This window comes from Bufo gargarizans, chromosome 1 (assembly GCF_014858855.1).
Source record: "Bufo gargarizans isolate SCDJY-AF-19 chromosome 1, ASM1485885v1, whole genome shotgun sequence".
In the NCBI taxonomy this organism is placed as follows: Eukaryota; Metazoa; Chordata; class Amphibia; order Anura; family Bufonidae; genus Bufo; species Bufo gargarizans.
The window spans coordinates 687,482,534-687,496,476 of record NC_058080.1 but is presented as its reverse complement, the minus strand read 5'-3'; the positions used below and the strand labels follow the sequence as shown (position 1 = coordinate 687,496,476).

General features: G+C 43.0%; 1 protein-coding gene across 7 annotated transcripts in view; it reads right to left on the bottom strand.

Annotated features, from left to right (window-relative positions):
• Positions 1–620: 620 nt before the first annotated feature.
• The window catches only part of GHR (growth hormone receptor), a 399,721-nt gene continuing 386,398 nt past the window's right edge, over positions 621–13,943 (bottom strand). For all 7 annotated transcript variants that reach the window (XM_044276187.1, XM_044276188.1, XM_044276184.1 and 4 more), the window contains 4 exons: positions 12,773–12,920; positions 11,597–11,687; positions 5,420–5,489; positions 621–3,919 (listed from right to left, as the gene is read on the bottom strand). In XM_044276187.1, the coding sequence (XP_044132122.1) occupies positions 2,972–3,919; positions 5,420–5,489; positions 11,597–11,687; positions 12,773–12,920 (1,257 nt within the window). In that variant the 3' untranslated portion in view covers positions 621–2,971. The remainder of the gene's footprint in view (positions 3,920–5,419; positions 5,490–11,596; positions 11,688–12,772; positions 12,921–13,943) is intronic.

Genomic DNA, 13,943 nt, shown 5'->3' with positions numbered 1-13,943 from the left:
AGAGCAACAAAAAATTTCCATAGAGATTAGACAGAACCATGTAACTTGCCCTCGGCTAAACAACACAAAGGAATACGCGACTATTGGAGGCTTCTGTTGTCATTCCTGTCCAGAGGAAATAATAGGAATGGAGAGATACAAATCCAACTTGCCCAATCCTTGTTCTCCAGGACAGCAGAAGTCTGGCAGCCACAATCATTGGGACCCTCAGTTAGAAATCTAATGGACAGCTTTATTTTGCCCCAGACAATCACTGAGCCGGCCACTGAACTGTTAAATACTGATGGGAATTGTAGTCAACCATAGCATGGGGTAAATGTTACTTATCCACAACATTAAATGCGCTGTCTTTTTGTTGCTTTCCCTTTCACGTTATCCACTACCACACACCTGTACTTAATACGTGATGTAGTTTGTGCTTTCTAGTAACCCAGATTAAAATTGTACATGTACAAAAACATTCTATGCTACTGATATGTCACATTTCTAAACCCTTCCTCTACATGGAAGGAAAGGAAAAAGAAACACGTTTGTGATTCTTCTTCTTTACCATTAAACTATGTGTACGACTTAACAACATTAAACATGTACCCAAATTCCCTGTGTATTTTTAACCTGCATATTCACTGTAGTGTAATTCAATGATACTGAAAAAATAGTTGGCCCAGATTACAGAAAAGGAACTTAATAATAAATTCTAGTCTAGTAATTATTGAAAACTGTTATTGTTACTTTACCTGTCCTCAGGGGCAGACTGGCCATAGACTCTACAGGGAAATTTCCCAGGCCGCCTAAGTTCTCCTTATGGCCACCAGTTGGATATCTAACCATCTGATTCTCTCAGTAGTAATTAATGCTAGAGGCATCAGGTACTAACAGGCTGCAGGTGCCCTCCTGAATTGAACTGTATAGCTGTCCTTAGGGCAGTGATACACTTGAATACTGCAATGGGGCAGCAGTATTTTGTGCTATACTGTGATATTTGGTTCTGCGGGGGTGGCATTTTGTTCTGCACTAGGGTATTGCTGGCTCCACCTACTTCTATTTTCCCTGTCTATTTGTGTTGTCTTTGCCTACTTGTGTTGCCCCGTCTTCTGTCAATTTGAAACCGCCTACCACAAGGGCCACTTTAAGCTTCCAGTCTGCCCCATCCTGTCCTCTGCTTGTTCTCTAAGGTGGGAACCTGCCACCTTGAATGGTCTTTGAACTGCGTGTGGCGTATTATACAGCAGGAGGAGCTGAGTAGATTGATATATGGTCTAATGACACAATACTCATTGTAAACTTGTAATTTATTCATTAATATCCCTATGCTTAGGAGTCCAGTGGGCAGTCCTACTCAGTGATCGGCAGCTATTTCTGTATGCATAGTCAGTAGGACTGCCCACTAGACCCCTAATGTAGTAAGGGCAGGGCTGTTACACTAAATATTTTGCTCAGCTACTCCTGGTCTAGAACATTCTGTTCTCTGGTTAGACACATACGTTATTATAGTCAAGAATATTTACATTAGTATTTATTTCGCAAGAATTGCAGAAATAATTAAATAGTTGGAAAGGTGGACTTTTTTTTATACACTGTGGTCCAGATTTACTAATGTGTCTTCATCTAGAATAAGTCACCACATTCATCATCCAGCCTGAGCCCCTGTGATAAATCTTGTGCAGGTCTAGACATCTATGGATTAGTAAATCTGCCCTTGTGTGTCTATGTACAACTCCCGCAGGGTTCTCAATCTAACGCCATTAATGGACAGTTCTCAGGTTTCTGGCTGATCCTGAACCACTACATCTTTCAGATGATCTTCATGACAGCTACAGTTAACCAACATCTAGCAGGCTAAAAAAGCTACCCAGTAGAAAATAAAATGGGCCATAAAACCGTTACACGCTAGATTAGAGGCATATTGAGTGCTTGCTTATTAAATCTTTCTATATTCTAGGAAAATACTGTATATAATCTGTAGAGTTGGTATATATACACCACGCAGTGATTTCACGTTTCAGGCTTTTGGATTTAAAAATATACTATGTAAAAAACATTTGGGATCTGCATTCACTGAGTAACATTGTACAAACAAATAGCGGCAATGTTGGCAGAACGGACAGGTTTATAGCGCATGCAGCGTTATATAATTTATGCGTTAAATCTTGCTATTATAAAGTATTAGCTCAAACCAAATGTTCTGTGTTTCAAAATTAACCCTGGTCTGCCCCCATGTATTCTTATTAATAACCCATTCACATTGTATGTAATATAACACAATAAGCATATTTCAGCTGGAAGCTGCATTGCAGAGCTACACTACAATATGATTATTGAGTAGGACCAAAGATGAATACATTCTGGGCCTCTGTGCTTGAGGAAACAATTCACAAGCATTAATTCACCCTCTGTCTAAAAACATGATTGGACACCATCTAAACTTTGGTTAGAAGTGACTATTAAGGCTTGTTCCTGCATGCACAACTGAAGTTTTTATACACCAACTTCTCGCCTTCTTCATATTTGGTAGACATACCTTTCAGAGGATACTTTTTGGCCTTTTTCCAGGTATATTCACAGTATGGATGACTATACCAGGTCCTAGGCGGCGAAATCAATCCACCAAGGGGCCTTTTAAAGATTAGTAGGTGTGCTCTTAAGTTGAACCACTCCTTCAACGTGAAAGTAGCATGTGATATTATGACTACAACCAGGCAGACATTCAATACTAAACAGCGTATAGGTTGGATTGATGGATACAATGTGGATGTTGTCCCAAGGTGACCGTTGAGCAGTAGCTATGAACAGACTACCCTAGGCTACAATTCATTACGTAAAGGAAATAATTTGATAAACATTTTGGCATCTTTACACTGAATATATTAGCTTAAGCTTTACAAGATAAACACAATTAAAAGCTTGTAGCCAATGTTTTTTTGGTTGAACCATACAAGCCCATGCTCTGAACTTCCAAAATAAAAATGTATTATGGCATCACATTGTTCACTTGATCTGTGGACATGTAGCCACATGGTTGTAGGAATTCCTTGCCTGGTGGAGCAGTAGTGTTTAGCACAAGATTTTGTGGTGAGTTTATTATGTGAACAGAGGTATAGTCAGCCACAGGTGTCTCATAACTTGAAGCTTTCTCTGTGGCACGAGAGCTCATGGTGGCAGCTGTAAGGCTTTCTGGGGTGAAGTAGCTATCCAGATTAGGATTTTGCTGAACACTTTGTGCGGCCTCTATTGGGAAATTCACAGCACAGAATGCCGTCACTGCGATATCACATACATAAGAACTGTCCATGTTGAGATTTGTTGGACGTTGAATGGTCGGTTCATTGCATTCTTCGTTTTCCATCTTCATTCTTTGCCCTGGTGAAAGAAGAAGTCTTCCAGCTGGTGTGATATCGCTTACAAGGGCGTAAAAATCCATGCTTGGCTTCGAACTGACGCTCCTCAGTTGGCTTGTGGCAGTGCCGCTCGTCTCCTTACCAAGTAATGGGCAAACCTTACCATCTTCTGGTTTTGTGCTGATCTTTTCTGTATTTGGCATTTGGGAATTTGTAGGCACATTTCCACTATTTGATTTTTCACTAAGGCACAGGAGATCTGCTTGGTTATCTTTTGTATTCTGAGACTGTCCAGCATTCGAGGTTTCATCGCTCATATCACTGTTGCAGAGATCTGTTTCAGGAATATCTGGCTCACAACAGCTGGCCCGGCCAGAGTCATCATCCTTAACGCCCAGGCAACTGTGGGTCTTGGGGTATTCTTCTGACAATAGACGGTCAGTATCAGCGCCCTCGTTCTTCTCTTCCTGGTCATCAAGGTCAAGCTCAATAAATTCAACCCAAGGATCATCGCAGCAGAGCTGTTGTTTGTAGCTGTCATGACTGGCAAGTATTGAGCTGACTTCATCCAACTTTCCTTTCTATTCAAAAGGCAGAAGAAAATTATGAATCCTCATGAGACGTGTCAACAAATTTGAAGATTACAGCTAATACTTATTTCCAATTACTGCTAATTAAAACTATAATGACTGAAGGGTGCCATTTACAATGCATTATGTATTACAGCTAAGCACATCCTAGCTATAATTTGGTGTGATGTCAACTCTTTAGTACATGTCTTTCTCTGCCTGTTATTGTTAAATATATTTAGGTGGAGCGCATAAGAAGCACAACCACTTTCTGCCCTCTATAGGTGCCCAGATCTTCAGATTGTTTCACAATATAAGCTTGGGCATCAGGATATTACCATGACACTAAGACACAAGGCCCATTTCTAGAATCAGACTTTTTTTCTAAATAGCTGTGACTTTGATTATGGCTATTGCTGGTACCATATTTGCGAAGGATATGGCTGCTTTTTCTTACATGTATTAGACAACAGTGTTCAGTTTGGGGGTGTTGTCCAGCTTGTACACCAAATTTACAAAGCAAATGTAGCATTTTACAAGCCATAATTTTGGTATCACCAGGGGATGCTAAAGATGGCCAAATATTTTCCACGCAGTGGGGGGAGACGTAGAATTGTATGTAGGCCACACAAATAAATGGCCACATACACATAGTGAGAGCTGGGGTTTTTTTTTGTCCCCAAAAAAAACCTATTTTATGATGTCCATATGTACCCTAGTATGATGTGGACAGGAGTTGTTGTAATGATGCAGTCCATTTATTCTCAAGCGTCACTAAATAATTAAATATGAGGGCAACTACTCAAATGCAAATGTGAATGAAGGCTTACAAACATCCAGTTGAACTTAAACGGGTTTCCCAAGAGCTTTTTACTGATGGCCTTTCAGCTGTTTAAGAAGGCACTGGCGCTTGCAGTAGTGCCGTGGCCTTCTCCAGCTTTGCCTAGGCCATATGATGTCACGCTCATCGGTCACATGACCTAGGCGCAGCTAAGCCCCATTGAAGTGAATGGTGCTGAGCTGCAATACCAAGCACAGCCGCTATACAATGTAAGGTGCTGTGCTTGGTAAGCAGAGCGAAGGCCATGGTGCTACTGCGAGTGCCGGTGCCTTCTCAAACAGCTGATCAGTGGGGGTCAGACTGCCACCCATCAGATACTGATTACTTATCCAAGGTACATTTTTATATGAAAAATTCATCTGATGTGAATTTTATTTGAAATGTCTGCAATTAACATCACATTCTGATTATAGAGAGAAGAGTGATGCAGAAGCACCTTAGCGTGCCGGCAACCTCATGCTTTTATATAGTAACAGAACTTCATTATAACTAATATTCTCATCATTTACATTAGGGTGAAAATATGATCTCATAAAGGAGATGACACTTCACCATTCATTTCTCTTGAGAAATGAAGATTCACTAATAGATCATTAAAAATGTAATAAAAAATACAAACTAATAATCTTACGAATATTAGTCAAAAAGTGAATAGTACCAGTCAGACTTACCTGTAGTAGAACAGGGTCAATCCCTTTGATCTTTGGGACAGGAACTGGAGGGAGAATCAGCATTTTCAGCCTTCATCGTAAAGAAAAAAAAAATCAGCGTTTACATACCGTACTTATTATACAAGAAATCATCTCTATAAATCATATCGTATGATCAATTTACCCTGGAGCTTTTGTACATCAACATAAACATATTGTATAATAGACATCTACTGTGAAATTCCATTAGTTCAACAGCCAATTATCTAGAAATTCTGACAATCCAGCACAAAACTACACAAGCATCTTGCCTTTCACAAGACCAGAAAAAATATGAAGAACATTTTGTATTACCAACATGTTACAGATTTTATATACTACTACGACTTTCCAATTATCCTAAATATTTGATAATCCAGCACACATGAGGTCTCATTAAAGGAGTTGTCCACCGAAAAATATTCTAGATTTTTCAAATCAGCACCTGCTTCTGAATACTCTTGTAGTTGCAAGTAATTAAAAATTTAGTATAGCCACTGAATTATTCAATAAAATCTAATTGCATAGCGCCACCTGCTGTTTGTTCTTTTCCTTATGTCTCAGTCCACCTCTGTAACAAGGCTGAGGTGGTCGCACATGCTCAGTTCCATCCTTCACCCACCACCAGCCGTATCTACTGTTAGAAGCTGTGACAGTTACAGGAAAAGCTGGCGTAGAAAGGACACACCCCTGACCTGTGATAGGGAGAGAGCTGCAGGAGAAAGGGCCACCCCTGAGAAAAGACACACCCTTGAGGTGCTAGCTTGAAATAAATCTAGCAAATCAGTCCTATATGATGTTTAATTTTCATTTTTACATTAATCATGGCATTAACAATGTTGGATTAAAGGATAAGGTAGCCTTTTTATTTATGAGAGTATTCTGGAGATAGTGGAGAGACCTCACCACTGCCACAGTCAGCTGCCTTTATTATTCTGCTAAAAAAGCTACAGGGCAATAGGCCCCTTAAAACTGCTAATTATTATTCTAATGGTATGGCGAGTGATATAAATTCCTACCTTTTTAAAGGAATTGTTAGCTATGAAATGAATGCACAATTTAATGTACCGTAGGGTCATGATAAAGCTTCCTTTCTATTCATTGCCACTGAATTTACAGTAAAGCTCCTGGGCCTGACTGCCCCATCACCCATGAGATAATGCTGGTGGCTTTTTATGCTGTAGAGGGGTCCCTGGGTCCCCATGGATACCAGGGGCCGGGTGTGACTACAACATGATAATAAGACTTGACTGCATATTTGATATTATGTCCAATAAATTACTACTATTGTTATAAAAGATATATGTTTGCCTTAATGTGGTCTATAAGATTTATATGGTCTCCTCTTGCTGACGAATACCATTCTGTGTGTCCAGGGGCAGACGAGCCATAGACCCTACAGATAATTTTCCTGGTGGGCCAATGCCCCGCATGGCCACCTGAGCCCTCCTTACTTTCGCCGGACAGGTACATACTACTGGGGGCACTATAGGGGTCAATATAAGAGGAAGTCCAGACAGCATGCTAAAGATAGGGCTCGCTTGGTGCTGCAGCCCACATCACACCCCCTAAGTCCTGTGCTCCATATCTTGGAGGAGTAAAACAGAACTTAGCAGCGATTAATGGCCACCACAGAGAGACATGCTTCTGGGGAGGTTTGTGTGCTGTAATCAGTGGCGTAACTACCGGGGAAGCAGAGGGAAGCAGCTGCTTCGGGGCCCGGGCTGCCAAGGGGGCCCGGCGCCCCAGCAGCGTGTGTGACAGTTTATGTTTCAAGTTAGTTAAATATCGTGTTCAGGGCCCCTTCACAGCCGCTAGTGTGATCTAATTTTACTGTTTGCTAAAGTCTCCTGGTCTGGGATTCAAACTCACAACCTCCAATCTATAAGTGAATCAGTGGCAAAGCATTTACCCTCACAGCCATAAAGGCTGCATTACAACTGATTGTAAAAAAAAAAAAATACATCTATACACATGACAGCTGCCCAAACACACCTAGCACTGCTATATCTGTATATGACAGCTGTCCCTGCACACTCAGCTCTGCTATATCTCTATATATGACAGCTGCCCCAGCTAACCCAGCTCTACTTCATCTATACACATCGAACTCACAACCTCCAATCTATAAGTGAATCAGTGGCAAAGCATTTACCCTCACAGCCATAAAGGCTGCATTACAACTGATTGTAAAAAAAAAAAAAAAAATACATCTATACACATGACAGCTGCCCAAACACACCTAGCACTGCTATATCTGTATATGACAGCTGTCCCTGCACACTCAGCTCTGCTATATCTCTATATATGACAGCTGCCCCAGCAAACCCAGCTCTACTTCATCTATACACATGACAGCTGCCAAAACACAGCCAGCTCTGCTACATCTATACACATGACAGCTGCCAAAACACAGCCAGCTCTGCTACATCTATACACATGACAGCTGCCCCCAACACACCAGGCACTGCTATATCTCTATATGACAGCTGTCCCAGCACACTCAGCTCTGCTATATCTCTATATATGACAGCTGCCCCAGCAAACCCAGCTCTACTACATCTATACACATGACAGCTGCCAAAACACAGCCAGCTCTGCTACATCATTACACATGACAGCTGCCCCCAACACACCAGCACTGCTATATATCTATATGACAGCTGTCCCAGCACACTCAGCTCTGCTATATCTCTATATATGACAGCTGCCCCAGCAAACCCAGCTCTACTACATCTATACACATGACAGATGCCTAAACACACCCAGCTCTGCTACATCTATACACATGACAGCTGCACCAGCACACTCAGCTCTACTATATCTCTATATATGACAACTGCCCCAGCAAACCCAGCTCTACTACATCTATACACATGACAGATGCCGAAACCCAGCCAGCACTGCTACATCTATACACATGACAGCTGCCCCAGCACACTCAGCTCTGCTATATCTCTATATATGACAGCTGCCCCAGCAAACCCAGCTCTACTACATCTATACATGACAGATGCCCAAACACACCCAGCTCTGCTACATCTATACACATGACAGCTGCACCAGCACACTCAGCTCTACTATATCTCTATATATGACAACTGCCCCAGCAAACCCAGCTCTACTACATCTATACACATGACAGCTGCCGAAACCCAGCCAGCACTGCTACATCTATACACATGACAGCTGCCCCAGCACACTCAGCTCTGCTATATCTCTATATATCTATCTACTGTATAGCAATACTTAGAGATATATAGATGTAGCAGTGCTGGTTGTGCTGGAGCAGCTATCATATATAGAGATATAGCAGGGCTGAGTGTGCTGGGACAGCTGTCATATAGAGATATAGCAGTGCTGGGTGTGTTTGGGCAGCTGTCATATGCATAGATGTAGCAGAGCTGGGTTTGCTGGGGCAGCTATCATATATAGAGATATAGCAGGGCTGAGCTGGAACAGCTGTCATATAGAGATATATCTGAGATACTGCTATATCTGTATATGACAGCTGTCTCAGCACATTCAGCTCTGCTACATCTCTATATATGAACAGCTGCCATGTGTATAGATGTACACTTAGCCAGCTATAACAGTAGAAGTCTCATATTTTTTCAGTCAGCCTCAAGACAGCTCATATGGTCTAGTGGTTAGCTGCTCTGCCTCTGAAGCAGAAGGTCGTGGGTTCGAATCCCAGCAGACTCTTTTCTGAAATACAAGCACTGAGTCCATATAAGGACATACAAGGCGGGACACAGGAAGAGGCTGCATCGCATCGCTGACATGGAGGTAAGTAGAAGTGTTTATTTTTTATTTTTTTAATACCCGACTGTTACTGCCATGGGGGAGCGGAAGGCACCTGATACTGGCACATGGGGGGAGGGGGGTTGGCACCTGATACTGGCACCTGGGGGGGGAGGGGGGTTGGCACCTGATACTGGCACATGGGGGGGGGGGAAGAGGCACCTGATACTGGCACATGGGGGGGGAGTGGGGTTGGCACCTGATACTGGCATGGGGGGGGGGGGAGGGAGAGAGGCACCTGATACTGGCATTGGGGGGGGGGGGGGGGAGGGAGAGAGGCACTTGATACTGGCACTTTTTTTGTGGTGGGGGGGGGGGAGATGGCACTATGATACTGGGACATAGGGGGGGGGGGGGAGGCACCTGATACTGGCACCTGGAGGGGAGAGGGGGGGGTTGGCACTTGATACTGGCACATGGGGGGGGGGGGGAGGCACCTGATACTGGCACATGGGGAGGGGGGAGGGAGAGAGGCACTTGATATTGGCACTTTTTAGTGGGGGGGGGGGGGAGATGGCACTATGATACTGGGACATGGGGAGGAGAGAGGCACTTGATACTGGCATGTGGGGGGGGGGTTGGCACTATGATACTGGCACATGGGGGGGAGAGGCACTTAATACTGGCACTTTTTTGCGGGGGAGATGGCACTATGATACTGGCACATGGGGGGAAGAGAGAGGCACTTGATACTGGCACATGGGGGGTGGGAAGGAGAGAGGCACTTGATACTGGCACATGGGGGGAGATGGCACTATGATACTGGGACATGTGGGGGGGGGAGAGGCACTTGATACTGGCACATGATGGGGGGCACTTACTGGCACATTATTGGGGGGCATTATGGGGGACACTAGGCCGGCAGCCTATCAGAAGCCGGACACTGAGCGGCATCTACTGGGGCACTATATACTGGTACATTTTGGGGGGCACTAGCAGGAAGGGGGGAGAGGAGCACTATGGGGTCATTTACTAGGGGCACTATATAGGGGTATTTTATACTGGCACATTATGGGGGCACTATGGGGACATTAGCTCAACTGGGGGCATTACAAGGGGGTATTTTTTGCACTGTCACATTATAAGGAGAATTATTACTACTGTGGGGGGGGGGGGCATTATGGTGGGTTTTATTACTGCCCCATGGTATGACCCCCTAGTAGCAGCACTAGCCTCTCCCTGCTCTGCTATCCCTCTGCCCCTTCTCCAAATCCTTATTATAAAATCTTTCTCATTAGGATAAAACACCTCATCAGCTCCGCCGAGCCCCCGGCCAAAGTGTGGAAGTGGCGTCCGAGATCCCCAAGGGCCAAGCCATGTAACTGTAAGTGTTCATGTGGAGTATGTTTATGTTATGCACATATAGCCTACACTGTGCCCCACAATATACAGTATACCGCTACACTGTGCCACACAATATACAGTATACCTCTATACTGTGCCTCACAATGTACAGTATACCTCTATACTGTGCCCCACAATGTACAGTATACTGCTACACTGTGCCCCACAATATACAGTATACCTCTACACTGTGCCTCACAATATACAGTATACTGCTACTGTGCCACACAATATACAGTATACCACTACACTGTGCCCCACAATATACAGTATGCCTCTACACTGTGCCCCACAATATACAGTATACCGCTACACTGTGCCACACAATATACAGTATACCTCTACACTGTGCCTCACAATATACCGCTACACTGTGCCACACAATATACAGTATACCGCTACACTGTGCCTCACAATATACCTCAACACTGTGCCACACAATATACAGTATACCGCTACACTGTGCCTCACAATATACCTCTACACTGTGCCACACAATATACAGTATACCGCTACACTGTGCCACACAATATACAGTATACCTCTATACTGTGCCACACAATATACAGTATACCGCTACACTGTGCCACACAATATACAGTATACCGCTACACTGTGCCACACAATATACAGTATACCTCTATACTGTGCCACACAATATACAGTATACCGCTACACTGTGCCAAAGGAGTGGGGTTTACACAGGAGGAGGGAGGTGCGAAGCGCGCTGAGGGGGGCCCTTACAAATATTTGCTGTGGGGCCCAGTCACTTCTAGTTACGCCCCTGGCTGTAATGTGATATTTGGTTCTGTGGGATGGTATTCTGTGCTGGACTATGGTATTGCTTTGCTGACCCTGCCAAATTGTATTGGCCCGATCTACTTGTCTTGCCTTCTGTCAATTTGGACCCACCTACCACAATGGGACCATTTTTTGGCTTTTCCAGGGCCACTTCAAGTTCCGAATCCACCCCTGTATGTGTTAGTGAGTAAATCTACATGTTAAACTCACCTTTTCTTTTTGCAGAACAAAATAAAAGCCAGAACCAGCAGGAAGGCAAATAATCCAATGATGAGAAAAAGGGGCCAAGGAAACTCTGGATCTGTAAGAGAAACACAACCAGTCCATTTGTTGTACACTGCTTTGAAACTGACTGTTGTAATAAGGGACCCTCTCACCTCTGTGTATTTCCCTGGTACCATAATACACTAATATAAGTGCTTATATATGAATGAACCAGGATGTCAGTAAGTGGTAAAACGTAAGTTTTTTAAAATCTTACTGTTTTGGTGGCACACTGGCACACCACCACCACCACCACCATAAGTGAACCAGTCTATGGATGGCTCTTAGGGCAAAAAGAAGCGCATACATTTATAATCCATTTGAAAAATGTAATTACACAATTGCATTATTATTACTTTTAATATTTTTTTATAAAATATTTACTGCTTCCAGGACCTAAGAGCACTGTAGAATATCTGAGCACAATGGGATATTATCATTATTATTTGCTATAGCCATGTGTTTTTTTTGCAATTTTCATAAATGAAGCATGTATGGCTGATACAAACAGCCATTGAAAAAGTCAATTTAGACTGTTCATACACAATGTGGCCTGGAACCATGATCCACATGCGGATCACAGCTAATTGCATGTCGGCACCTGTACCTGCTGGTCAGCACCTGCTATTGTTTCAAATAGCATGTATTATATGTGGCCCCGCAATCTGCATGTGGATCCTGCTGCTCGGCCGCGTGTATAGGAAGTCTAAAAGTTTCTTGCCACTGCTTAGTTAAGTTGTTAAAGGGAATTCCTGGCAATATAAAGTTATACCCTATCCACAGGATAGGGTATTACTATTAGATTGATGGAGGTCCTCATGCTGAGACCGCATACCACACAGACAGCATACCACACAGGCCCTCCCGAAATGAACAGAGCACTAGACCAAGCATGTGCACTGCCGTGTCTCATCTCTATTGGACCTGCCGTAAACAGCTGAGTACTGTACTTGGCTATCTCCGACAGTCTAATAGGATCCACCCATCCTCATGATTGGTGGGAATCCCAGAGGTAGGACCCCCACCTATCGAATAGTTATCCCCCATCATTTGGATAGGGGATAACTTAAAATTACTGGAATACCTCTTTAAGTGTCAAGATAAGAATTGCTACACCCATACCTATAGTTGCTATAGTCGTAATCAATAAAACATCGCTGAATTCTCCAAAGTTTTCATTCCCTTTTTGCCGGCATCGAATCCTGATCAAATACTCCTTTCCTATTTCCAGGCTGTAGATGGGTGAATATGTGGTGGTCACAACATCATACTAAAACACAGAAAGTAATAAACATCAGAGAGTCAAACTTACTTGCACATATCATAATAATAGAAAGATAAATTCAACAAGAATACAGCATTTATGTGTTTCACCAACTATCCCCTGTATCCCCCGCCCATCCTGAAAAAAGCTTCCGGTAGAACCACCTAGTTAGGAAGTCATTCCAGAACATCTTTATAAACAGTCAAGGATTCATCTAAAATAAGCATTTTAGTCCTGGGCACCATCTGACAAAAGTGATAGTTGGGAGAGTACAAAGAAGGAACATGATCGACTTGTGGCAACATATAGCTAGATCCTACTCCTAGGAAAAGCTGTTTGAAGGTTCCCTTGACACTAAACAGATCAAAAATGTGGCCTCTTGCTAGTAACCCCATCAGTCAGCTTTAATCTCTGGAGAAACCTGGCGGTAGCACTGCAGCCCCACCGAGTCAATGGGTTATACACTGAACAAAAATATAAACGCAACACTTCCGGTTTTGCTCCTATTTTGCATGAGCTGAACTCAAAGATCTGAAACATTTTCTACATAAAAAAAAGATCCATTACTCTCAAATATTGTTAATCTGTCTAAATCTGTATTAGTGAGCACTTCTCTTTTGCCGAGATAATCCATCCCACCTCACAGGTGTGGCATATCAAGGTGCTGATTAGACAGCATGAATATTGTACAGGTGTGCCTTAGACTGCCCACAATAAAAGACAACTCTGAAATGTGCACAGTTTTGCCATGTTAGCCAATAAAAAACTAGTTTAGTGCCCTCATTAAGAGAAACAAAATAAGAGTATTGCAGGTTTGATACCTTTTAATGACTAACAAAAATAGAAGTAATGATGTTACATAGCGAGCTTTCGAGACATCACCAGTCCCTTCATCAGGCGTACTACAAGAAAATATGAAGAAACAGCAACATATGTACGATAAGAACAGAGACATGGGGGAATGAATTTGAAAAATAACAGAGACCAGTTATGGTCTCTAAATTCAGGGGCGTAACGATCTCGGTCGCA